Here is a 13,386-nt window from a genome sequence, read left to right as displayed (position 1 = left end):
AAAAAGTTCTCTTCCTATACACTCTGTCTCAAGGAGCTATTGGAGGGGCGGAGTCAAGGTGGCAGACTAGGAGGATGCGGAATTCGCCTCTCGGCACAACTAGGGCACCTACCAGGCACCGGCGGGGGACCACAGACACCTAAGGGGATGGGAGGAACCCCCAGCAACTGGGTAGGACAGGCGGGGTGGGGCGGAGTGAGGGGGAGGAGAAGTGGAGGCAGGGCAGGACTGGCGCCCCTGAGGGGTGGCTGGAGGAGGGGAAGGGATCCCACTTCCAAAGGGGGAAATTGGACCATTGGGAGGGCAGAGGATCAAAAGGGAGCGTGGCCAGGTTTCCCCTGCCCACTTGGGCCCCCGGGAGTCTGCTGAGATCCCAGGCCTGATCCTCTGCCCACGGGTCCTGAGGGAGTGGGAGGGAGGGATGGGGAGCAAAAGCAAAGGCCGGACCTATGGGACCGGTACCCCGACAGGTGGCTGGTGGAGAGGAGTTCCTACACCCAGCGGGACCCACCCACAGTTAGGGGTCCAGCAGGGATGGGGGAGACCCTGGGGGAGACAGTGGGGGAGGGGTGCAAAGGGATGGAAGGGAACGGGGCCAGTGCTTTCCCTGTCCCCTTAGGCACTGGGGAGCCTGTTGGGCTCCCGGGCCTAATCCTCTGCCCTTGGAGCCTCCCTCCTGCTGCACAGAGCCCAAGCTCCGCCCCTACACCTGCACCCAGGGCCCTACCTCTACACTCGGAGACCCCCTCTGAGACCCCCTCCAACTGTGCTGGGCCTAAACGCCACCCACACACCCTCACGCAGGGCCCTACGTCCAAACTCCAGAACTCCACACTCCAGAGGCCCTCCTTTGGACATGCTGCCTATCCGCTTTGGCGCAGGTCCTAAGCAGAGGCCCCGCCCACACTTAAACATTGCCCTGCCTAAGCCCGCCCCCCCACCCCCACCCCCACCCCCGCCACCCCAAGGGCTTTTCCGGCTGCTTAGGTCCTGAGCCTAGGCCCCGCCCCATGCTCAAAGGTCACCCCCCACCCGCCTAGGTCCCACCCACCCTAAACCCCGCCCCTGCCTCAGTTACCCCCCCACCTAAACTCCACCCCCCATAGCCAAGGCTTTTCTTTTTTTTTTTTCTTTTTTCCTCTTTTAGACTGGGGTTGTTTTACCTTGTTAATTCATTGTTGTTGACTCATTTATATTTTTATTTTTTCTAATCTTTTATTTTTCTAATTTTATTTTATTCTTTATACTTTGTTATTTTTCTGCTCCTTTTGGCTTGTTCCCGCCCCCCCCCCCCCCTTTTTTTTCTGTTCTGGTTTTATTTTACCTTGTTGCAGTTGTTTCAATTATATTTTTATTTTTCCTAATATATTTTTTAGCTTTCTAATTTTATTTTGTTTTTTATTCTTTGTTATTGTATTGCTCCTTTTTTCTTCTTTTTTTCTTTTCCACACCAGACTTTTTGTGGGATCTTGGTTCCCAGGCCAGAGGTTGGGCCTGAGCTTCTGTGGTGGGAGCTCTGAGTCCAAACTGCTGGACTAACAGAGAACCTCAGACCCCAGGGAATATTAATTGGAGTGAGGCCTCCCAGAGGTCCTCATCTCAGCACCCAGACCCAGCTCTATCCAACTATCTGCAAACTCTAGTGTGGATGCCTCAGGCCAAACAACCAGTAAGATAGGAATACAGCCCCCCGCCCATCAAAAAAAAATGCAATGACAAAAAAATATGTTACAGACGAAGGAGCAAGGTAAAAACCTACAAGACCAAATAAATGAAGATGAAATAGGCAATCTACCTGAAAAAGAATTCAGAGTAATGGTAGTAAAGATGATCCAAAATCTCAGAAACAGAATGGAGAAAATACAAGAAACATTTAACAAGGATCTAGAAGAACTAAAGAGCAAACAAACTGTGATGAACAACACAATAACTGAAATTAAAAGTTCTCTAGAAGGACAAATGACAAAACATGATGATCCAAAACCTATGGGATGCAGCAAAAGTAGTTCTAAGAGGGAAGATTATAGCTATACAAGCCTACCTCAAGAAACAAGAAAAATCTCAAACAATCTAACCGTACACCTAAAGGAACTAGAGAAAGAAGAACAAACAAAACCCAAAGTTAGCAGAAGGAAAGAAATCATAAAGATCAGGTCAGAAATAAATGAAATAGCAAAGATCAATAAAAGCTGGTTCTTTGAGAAGATAAACAAAATTGATAAACCATTAGCCAGACTCATCAAGAAAAAGAGGGAGAGGACTCAAATCAATAAAATTAGAAATGAAAAAGGAGAAGTTACAACAGACACCACAGAAATACAAAGCATCCTAAGAGACTACTACAAGCAACTCTATGCCAATAAAATGGACAACCTGGAAGAAATGGACAAATTCTTGGAAAGGTATAACCTTCCAAGACTGAACCAGGAAGAAATAGAAAATATGAACAGACCAATCACAAGTAATGAAATTGAAACTGTGATTAAAAATCTTCCAACAAACAAAAGTCCAGGACCAGATGGCTTCACAGGTGAATTCTATCAAACATTTAGAGAAGAGCTAACACCCATCCTTCTCAAACTCTTCCAAAAACTGCAGAGGAAGGAACACTCCCAAACTCATTCTATGAGGCCACCATCACCCTGATACCAAAACCAGACAAAGATACTACAAAAAAAGAAAATTACAGTCCAGTATCACTGATTAATATAGATGCAAAAATCCTCATAGAAAATATGAACAGACCAATCACAAGTAATGAAATTGAAACTGTGATTAAAAATCTTCCAACAAACAAAAGTCCAGGACCAGATGGCTTCACAGGTGAATTCTATCAAACATTTAGAGAAGAGCTAACACCCATCCTTCTCAAATTCTTCCAAAAACTGCAGAGGAAGGAACACTCCCAAACTCATTCTATGAGGCCACCATCACCCTGATACCAAAACCAGACAAAGATACTACAAAAAAAGAAAATTACAGTCCAGTATCACTGATGAATATAGATGCAAAAATCCTCAACAAAATACTAGCAAACAGAATCCAACAACACATTAAAAGGATCATACACCATGATCAAGTCGGATTTATCCCAGGGATGCAAGGATCCTTCAATATACACAAATTAATCAATGTGATATACCATAGTAACAAATTGAAGAATAAAAACCATATGATCATCTCTAGATGCAGAAAAAGCTTTTGACAAAATTCAATGCCGATTTATGATAAAACCTCTCCAGAAAGTGGGCATAGAGGGAACCTACCTCAACATAATAAAGGCCATATACGATAAACCCACAGCAAACATCATTCTCAATGGTGAAAAACTGAAAGCATTTCCTCTAAGATCAGGAACAAGACAAGGATGTCCACTCTCACCACTGTTATTCAGCATAGTTTTGGAAGTCCTAGCCACAGCAATCAGAGAAGAAAAAGAAATAAAAGGAATACAAATTGGAAAAGAAGAAGTAAAACTGTCACTGTTTGCAGATGACATGATACTATACATAGAGAATCCTAAAAATGCCACCAGAAAACTACTAGAGCTAATCAATGAATTTGGTAAAGTTGCAGGATACAAAATTAATGCACAGAAATCTCTTGCATTCCTATACACTAATGATGAAAAATCTGAAAGAGAAATTAAGGAAACACTCCCATTTACCACTGCAACAAAAAGAATAAAATACCTAGGAATAAACCTACCTAGGGAGACAAAAGACCTGTATGCAGAAAACTATAAGACACTGATGAAAGAAATTAAAGATGATACCAACAGATGGAGAGATATACCATGTTCTTGGATTGGAAGAATCAATATTGTGAAAATGACTATACTACCCAAAGCAATCTACAGATTCAATGCAATCCCTATCAAACTACCAATGGCATTTTTTACGGAACTAGAACAAAAAATCTTAAAATTTGTATGGAGACACAAAAGACCCCAAATAGCCAAAGCAGTCTTGAGGGAAAAACACAGAGCTGGAGGAATCCAGCTCCCTGACTTCAGACTATACTACAAAGCTACAGTAATCAAGACAATATGGTATTGGCACAAAAACAGAAACATAGATCAATGGAACAAAATAGAAAGCCCAGAGATAAACCCACGCACCTATGGTCAACTAATCTATGACAAAGGAGGCAAGGATATACAATGGAGAAAAGACAGTCTCTTCAATAAGTGGTGCTGGGAAAACTGGACAGCTACATGTAAAAGAATGAAATTAGAACACTCCCTAACACCATACACAAAAATAAACTCAAAATGGATTAGAGACCTACATGTAAGACCGGGCACTATAAAACTCTTAGAGGAAAACATAGGCAGAACACTCTATGACATAAATCACAGCAAGATCCTTTTTGACCCAGCTCCTAGAGTAATGGAAATAAAAACAAAAATAAACAAATGGGACCTAATGAAACTTAAAAGCTTTTGCACAGCAACGAAAACCATAAACAAGACGAAAAGACAACCCTCCAAATAGGAGAAAATATTTGCAAATGAAGCAACCGACAAAGGATTAATCTCCAAAATATACAAGCAGCTCATGCAGCTCAATATCAAAAAAACAAACAACCCAATCCAAAAATGGGCAGAAGACCTAAATAGACATTCCTCCAAAGAAGACATACAGATGGCCAACAAATGCATGAAAAGATGCTCAACATCATTAATCATTAGAGAAATGCAAATCAAAACCACAGTGAGGTGTCAGCTCACACCGGTCATAATGGCCATCATCAAAAAATCTACAAACAACAAATGCTGGAGAGGGTGTGGAGAAAAGGGAGCCGTCCTTCACTGTTGGTGGAAATGTAGATTGATACAGCCACTATGGAGAACAGTATGGAGGTTCCTTAAAGAACTAAAAATAGAACTACCACATGACCCAGCAATCCCACTACTGGGCATATACCCTGAGAAAACCATAATTCAAAAATATACATGTAGGACAATGTTCATTGCAGCTCTATTTACAATAGCCAGGACATGGAAGCAACATAAGTGTCCATCGACAGATGAATGGATAAAGAAGATGTGGCACATACATACAATGGAATATTACTCAGCCATAAAAAGGAATGAAATTGAGTTATTTGCAGTGAGGTGGATGGGCCTAGAATCTGTCATACAGAGTGAAGTAAGTCAGAAAGAGAAAAACAAATGCCATGTGCTAACACATATATATGGAATTTTAAAAAGCAGTACTGATGAACTTAGTGGCAGGACAGGAATAAAGACGCAGATGTAGAGAACAGACTTGAGGGCACAGGGTGGCGGGGGGAAGGGGAAGCTGGGATGAAGTGAGAGAGTAGCATTGACGTATCTATACTACCAAATGTAAAATGGATGGGTAGTGGGAAACTGCTGCATAGCACAGGGAGATCAGCTCAGTGCTTTGTGACCACCTAGAGGGTGGGATAGGGAGGGTGGGAGGGAGACACAAGAGTGAGGGGATATGGGGATATATGTATACGTTTAGCTGATTCACTTTGTTATAAAGCAGAAACTAACACAACATTGTAAAGCATTTATAGTCCAAGATGTGAAAAAAAAAAAAAAAAAAAGCAGCTATTGAAGGATGTGGTTCACCAAAGCAGGAGCATTGATGAAAAATCAGGACAACATGGGATACAGAAAAAGAAGATCCAGCATAGAAGGGAGATGACAGGTACGCCAAGGATAAGGTCAGAAGGAGTCCTGGGAAGGCACTGTCCAAAGGTGAGCTAGAGATGGGGAGCTCCAGGAGGCAGAACACCTGGGAAAAGTTGGAATTATAGGCTTCTGTATAGATTTGACAAGTGTGGAATGTTGTATTTGGAGGCTATTGAAGTGGGATGTTTTAGCCATAGCTAGAAAGAAAACTAAGCAATAAAAACAAGTCTATTAAAATACTCAGGAGAAAAAGAAATGTTTTGTAAGAAGAGAATCATAATCAGAATATACTACCTGGCTCTGAAGTTAAAATATTTACATGATTATAATAATGGAAATAGGACAATCAGCTTATCCAAACATGGTGCTAACAACTATAGCAGTTGTTTGGGAGGGGAGGTTAAGAGAGCCAATACTCATCTAGTATGTCTTGATAAATCACGACATAGTACCAGAAGCATTGTTAAGACATAGGAAGATAAATGTCCAAAGAAATGGCAAAAAGAATTGAAGGGACTGAGGAATGGGGAATAGGTGGAAGTGAGGCAAGGGGCAGCTATTTTATATCATAAACCTTTTAACATTTTATTATGGAAATTCTCAAACATATTCAGAAGTGTAGAGAAAAATACAGTGAATCTCCATGTACCCTTCATCCAGCCCCAACAATTACTGACGTGGCCAATCACATTTCATGCATACTCTCACTCACTATCCCATCTTATTTTATTTTATATCATATACCTTTAAGTACTATTTAATTTTTTTTAATTTATTTTATTGAAGTATAGTTGATTTACAATGTTGTGTTAATTTGTACTGTACAGCAAAGTGATTCAGTTATATATACATTCTTTTTCATATTCTTTTCCATTATGGTTTATCACAGGAAGTTGAATATAAGTATATACTATTTAATTTTTAATTAATAGTTAATTAAATACCTGCTGATGATAGGAGTAATATTTGTGAAAAGATATCACTATACACCAAACTGCTTTGCAACCAAAAGAAAAATAACAGTAATCACTACCTCAGACAACATGGCCCAATAGGAACTTTATCAAAGCTGGTACATGTACTACAGGTATACCAATGGAATACTACTCAGCCATAAAATAGAATGAAATAATGCCATTTGCAGCAATATGGATGCAACTGGAGATTATCATACTTAGTGAAGTAAGTCAGAAAGAGAAAGACAAATATCATATGATATCACTTTTATGTGGAGTCTAAAATATGGCACAAATGTATTTACCTGCAAAACAGAAACAGACTCACAGACACACAGATCAGACTTGTGGTTGCCAAGGGGGAGGGGAGGATGGAGAAGGATGGACTGGGAGTTTGGGGTTGGTAGGTGCAAACTATTACATTTAGAATGGATAAACAAGGTCCTACTGTATAGCACAGGGAACTATATCCAGTCTCCTGGGATAAACCATAATGGGAAAGGATATTAAAAAAAAAAGAATATGTGGGGCTTCCCTGGTGGCGCAGTGGTTGAGGGTCCGCCTGCCGATGCAGGGGACGCGGGTTCGTGCCCTGGTCCGGGAGGATCCCACATGCCGCGGAGCGGCTGGACCCGTGGGCCGTGGCCGCTGAGCCTGTGCGTCCGGAGCCTGTGCTCCGCAGCGGGAGAGGCCACAACAGTGAGAGGCCCACGTACTGCAAAAAAAAAAAAAAAAAAATGTGTGTAACTGAGTCACTTTGCTGTACAGCAGAGATTGGCATAGCATAGTAAATCAACTATACACCAATTAAAAAAAAAAGTTGGTACATGTACTAGACAGCATAATACACTGGGAATGAATATGGACATGGGTAATGAAAGTGACAAAACCACACATCTTCCCTCCAAATGTGGCTCCCAAAAGAATTTTAACTAAAATTAAAGTCAGAAGATTAAAACAAATAAGTATCAGGAATTAGGCTCTCAGCAAAATATGGCTACAGCATACTGAAATGAAAGGGCAGTGTCCACAGCTGCCCCTCCCCACTTATTAATAGATAATGTCTTAAAGTGATGGTTTCCAGTAACCACAGTGAGGTACACTGCATGTTAGAAACACTGCTTGGGGTGCAAATGCTGCGCTCCTTTATGTGACAAGATGAAGAAAGGAGAAATAGTGTGAGGCAGTAGCTAATTCAGAATATGTGTAATAAAAATGTAAAAATAATTCCTTCTTCCTCCTAATATATAATAAGCAGAGAAAAAGGCAGAGAATACACCATAGGCACATAAAGGCAAAAAAAGAAAAAGCCAAATTTTGTTTCCCCATCCCCACCCAGGGAAGTAAAAGAGGTCAAATCAAAGACTGTATTAAAATCAAGGATCCCATAGTATTATAAATGTAAATGTTAAAGGACATATCAAAGTTTCTTGTAGATTGTGAAATTCATATTTGACATTTCAAGAGAATGTTAAAATGTTTTTTAAGTTAATATATGGAGATGTTTAAAAATTTTTTTAGAATGGTGCTAAAGGCCTATACATGAAAAGTTGTGTCGTTCTCTCTCATTTCCCATCCCTCAGTCTCCCTGTTCCTCTCCACAGAGGTAACCACTCTTGTTGGGTTCCTGTGTATCCTTCCAGAAATTGTCACACGCATGTGTATACACCCCTGCACACACACAAAGGGGAGCATACCATGCATACTTACTATAGCTCGAAGAGGGCTCCATGTCAATACATATACCTCTATCTCTTTTTGGCCATGTGGTATTCCATATAGACCATAATTTATTAGCCTCACATTGGTGGAAATTAGAGTGGGTTCCAGTCTGGGACCATTGTAAATGATGCAATGAATATCCTCATCTTTATGCTCATGTAAGAGTACTTCTGTAAGATAAATTTGGTGGGAATTTTTCAAAATAAAGTTTATATCCTACATAAAATGGTACATAGTGTATTTCCAATGACGTTGAGTGAACTTCATGTTCTAATTACAGTTTGAGCATGTGTTCATAAGGAAAAGTCAGCTCTTGATTATTTATGAGAGGGTTGCCCTGTGAGGATTTTCATATAGCGGCTCTGGCTGAGCCTCCTGCTGCAGCACTGGTCAAAAAGGGATTGAGGCCGAGGCGAAGGAGATGCTGGCGAGGCAACAGCGTGATCCCCTCCGGTCCCTGCAGCGTCGCAATCAGGAGCTGAAGCAGCAGGTTGATGATTTGCTTTCTGAGAGTCGATTGAAAGGAGCTCTAGAAGCCAGTAAAAGGCGAGATATTTACCAAAGATGTATCCAATTAAAACAGGCAATAGATGAAAATAAAAATGCTCTTCAAAAATTAAGCAAAACTTATATTCTCTCACAGGCTGATGAACCTGCCCCTGTTGGGAGTTACAGTCAGACGAAAGAGGAGGAACACAATCTTTTGGATAAGCTTACCCACCAACTGCAGGAACTTGCTGTGTCCATAAGTAGAGAAAATGTCACTGAAACTGGGGTGCTTACTGAAGGAGAGGACGATGACAATTCTGCTGAAGAAGATGAAGAAGAAGGAGAAGGAGAAGAAGAAGAAGAAGAAGAAGAGGAAAAAGAAGAAGAAGAAGAAGCCACAAGTGGAGAATACATTGTTGTTGGAGATTTTACAGCTCAGCAAGTCGGAGACCTTACATTTAAGAAAGGGGAAATTCTCCTTATAATTGAAAAAAACCCTGATGGTTGGTGGATGGCTAAGAATGCCAAAGGAAACAAAGGTCTTATTCCCAGAACGTACTTGGAGCCCTATAATAAAGAAGAAGGCCAGGAGTCTAGTGAAGCAGATGTAGATGGAGGGGATGAAACGGCAGAAGGAACAGAAGTTAAACAAAGACCGGATTCTCATTGGAGTGCTGTCCGAAAAGCCATCTCAGAGCAGATTAACACCGTTGACGTATTGACCACGATGGGAGCTATTCCTGCCGGGTTCAGGCCTTCCACCCTCTTCCAGCTTCTAGAGCAAGGGAATCAATTTCGAGCAAGTTACTTCTTATAACCAGAGCTCACTACTTCACAACTGGCCTTCAGAGATCTAATGTGGGATGCTAAAACGGGCTCTGTTAGGTCAAGACCAAATCGTGTTTCCTTGAGTCTGACCCTCTGGAGCTCTAAGATGATTCCTCTTCCAGGAGTGAGCATCCAGGTTCTGAGCAGACACGTGCGCTTCTGTCTGTTTGACGGCAATAAGGTTCTGAGCAACATTCATACAGTCAGGGCCACATGGCAACCTAAGAAACCCAAAACATAGACCTTTTCTCCCAGGTTACTGGCATCTTGCCCTGCTTACTTGATGGTGACTGTTTCATCAGGTCCAATTCTTCTTCTCCAGCTCTTGGAATATTATTTGAACTTGGAATTTCTTATATTCACAATTCAACTGGTGAAAGAGGAGAATTAAGTTGTGGCTGGGTGTTTCTTAAACTTTTTGATGCCAGTGGAATTCCTATTCCAGCAAAAACTTATGAACTCATCTTTTTATTTATTTTTATTTATTTTTATTTTTTTTTATTAGTTTCTGCTTTATAACAAAGTGAATCAGTCGTACATATACATCTGTTCCCACATCCCTTCCCTCATGCATCTCCCTCCCTCCCACCCTCCCCATCCCACCCCTCCAGGCGATCACAAAGCACCGAGCTGATCTCCCTGTGCTCTGCGGCTGCTTCCCACTATCGATCTACCTTACGTTTGGTAGTGTATATATGTCCATGCCTCTTGAACTCATCGTGAATGGAGGCACCCCTTATGAAAAAGGTGTTAAGTGGACCCTTCAGTATCCAGAAGAGCACATGGTAGTGTTTTCCATCAGGTGATGACAGTGAGAAGGCAGCCTCAACTTCTAGTAAAACTGAGATCTTTGAACAGAAGATCAAGGAACATGCTAAGTCTACTGCCGGAAACATTAATTGGAAGTATGTGCTCCATTCATTTGTTGATATTTTATCAACAGATTCTTGGAGAGGTGCCCCTGAAAGACAGGATGAACATGCACAGTGCTGATTTAATTAGGAATCCAGTGCTGGCCACCTTCCCCAAGCTCCTGGAGCAGCCTGATATAATGGATGCACTCAGGAGTTCCTGGGCTGAGAAAGATAGTACATTAAAAAGATCAGAGAAGAGAGACAAGGAGCTCCTGAAGGCCGTGTTCCTCCTGGTTTACCACGACCGTGCGCTCCCCCTCCTCCACTCCGCCCTCCTGCCCCCGTTCAGGTGGGCAGAGGAGGAGACCGAGGCTGCCCGATGGAAGGTCATCGCCGACTTCCTCAAGCAAAACCAAGAAAACGAGGGCGCCCTCCAGGCTCTGCTGTCGCCAGCGGGGCTCCATGAACCTTTCGACATTTCAGAGCAGACCTATGACTTCTTGGGTGAAATAAGAAAGAATGCAGCCTGACAGCGGTGCCCCTTGACCTTCCACTTCCCGCTGAATCTGATAGACCCTCCATGACAACCTGCATCGCGTGACAAAACCAGAAGTAACTGTCCCATCACAACTTAGGCTTTCTTCTTTTTTGTTCAGGCCACATTCTATAAGAAATATTTATCTGATAATTTGAATATGTGTTAATACAATGAAGTAAATTTTTATAAGGAATACTATTATATCTAAATTTATAGAGAATTTTTTTCAAAAACCAACTAACAAATTTTTGTTTTGTTTTTCTTTTTCTTTTTTTATTGAGTATAGTTGATTTACCATATTATGAAAGTTTCAGGTGTACAATATAGTGATTAACAATTTTTAAAAATTATACTCCATTTAAAGTTATTAATACTGGCTATATTCCCTGTGCTGTACAATATATCCTTGTAGCTTATTTATTTTATACTTAATGGTTGTGCCTCTTAATCCTCTACCTCTATCTTGCCTCTCCCCACTGGTAACCACTAGTTTGTTCTCTATATCTGTGAGTCTGTTTCTTTTTTTTATTGAAGTATAGTTGATTTACAATGTTGTGTTAATTTCTTCTGTATAGCAAAGTGACTCAGTTATACATATATATACACTTTTTTTTTTTTTTTTTTTGTGGTATGCGGGCCTCTCACTGTTGTGGCCTTTCCCGTTGCGGAGCACAGGCTCCAGACGCACAGGCTCAGTGGCCATGGCTCACGGGCCCAGCCGCTCCGCGGCATGTGGGATCTTCCCAGACCAGGGCATGAACCCGTGTCCCCTGCATCGGCAGGTGGACTCTCAACCACTGCGCCACCAGGGAAGCCCAATATATACACTCTTTTTTATATTCTTTTCCATTATGGCTTATCATAAGATACTGGATACAGTTCCCTCTGCCATGCAATAGGACCTTGTTGTCCGTCCATTCTGTATGTAATACCAAGTAACAAATTTAAGTTAACTGTATCTATAGATTTGTCTGAAAGCAAGATTTTATCAAAAGCTAAATTTATGACTATTCAAGAAAGTGAAAATATAATCCACAGAATAGGAGAAGATATTTGCAAATGATATATCTGATAAGAGTCTAGGGCCCAGAATATATTAAATATATGATTTTGCTAATAAACTTTGTGTTGTGAAATGTAGGGGAAATCAGAAAAAAAAAAAAAAGGGATTGAGAGTGGGAAGCAGAGTGTGTAACCCAGGGAGTGGCTGATGCAGGAATGGAGGTATATTCTAGCACATTCATGTCTAATTACATTCCCATGCTGGTTTTAAAATAATTTGGCAATGACCTACCATTTAGAACTGCCTACATTTTACTCATCCCCACCCCCCACCCCTGCCCACAAGGTGAGCATAGCCATATTTTGCTTGTTCAAAGGGGAAAGCTATCAAAAGTACAGAAAGGTAGCCAGCAGCACATCGAGGCTACAAAATGACAGATTCTTGTCAGATATCTGAGGCCGGAAACTCAGAGCCATCCCCAGGCCAAGGGGCAGTATGGGAGCCCACTGAAAATTGGTGTGGGCCAACGTGGAGGTTAGGACCTCCCTGGCTGCCCTGCCTCTTCTTTCCCTACTCCTGAGCTGCCAGTTTGGTGGGGGGCAGGGCAGAGAGAGGGAGAGAGAGAGTGATTTAAGAGTTTCTCCAGGGCTTCCCTGGTGGCGCAGTGGTTGAGAGTCCACCTGTTGATGTAGGGGAAACGGGTTCGTGCCCCGGTCCGTGAAGATCCCACATGCCGCGGAGTGGCTGGGCCCGTGAGCCACGGCCTCTGAGCCTGCACGTCCAGAGCCTGTGCCCCGCAACGGGAGAGGCCACAACAGTGAGAGGGCCGCGTACCGCAAAAAAAAAAGAGTTTCTCCAAAGAACAGAATTATTGTGAGAACAAATTAATACTGTGCAATCAACCACCTGATGCTCAGAGAGGCCAAATGAAGGGTAGATTCCCTCTGGAGGCATCAAGCGGATAATGCTTCCCAGAGTTGATAAATTTCAAGAGAATGGTTGAGAGGTGTGTTTTCTGGTTAAAAGTGGTGATAAGAGCCAAGGCATTCATTCCCTCGAAATCAATTCCTGATCTTTCCTACTGACTGTAATAAATGTGAGAAATGAATTTTCAGTGGTGAAATTTATGACTTGTTAATTAACATAATGGACTTTCGTTGATCTCATTAGTGGGAGTCAAAATTTGAAAGAAAAAAAAGTTAAAATTCTTGGGATTCTGATTCATGGAGTTTTGGGTGGGGCCTTGAAAAAAATCTGCATTTTCTAGAAATGTCCCAGGTGACTCCGATGAGCAACCAAGTTGGAAACACCTCATTCTAAGGATAGAG

The 13,386-nt window shown here is 41.8% G+C and overlaps 1 protein-coding gene across 1 annotated transcript; it reads left to right on the top strand.

The window, feature by feature from the left end:
* Positions 1-8,661: 8,661 nt before the first annotated feature.
* On the top strand, positions 8,662-11,047 carry LOC307053424 (nephrocystin-1-like; the record flags this gene model as incomplete). The annotated part of the gene is given in 5 exon segments (XM_079704818.1): positions 8,662-9,649; positions 9,653-9,899; positions 9,902-10,125; positions 10,380-10,413; positions 10,416-11,047. Coding segments are annotated over 5 exon segments (2,019 nt in total). The 5' UTR covers positions 8,662-8,767.
* Positions 11,048-13,386: the final 2,339 nt, after the last annotated feature.

Source organism: Hyperoodon ampullatus (genome assembly GCF_949752795.1).
Source record: "Hyperoodon ampullatus genome assembly, chromosome: 5".
Taxonomy (NCBI): Eukaryota; Metazoa; Chordata; class Mammalia; order Artiodactyla; family Ziphiidae; genus Hyperoodon; species Hyperoodon ampullatus.
Note: the sequence above shows the minus strand (reverse complement) of the source record. Positions and strands in the feature narration are given on the sequence as shown.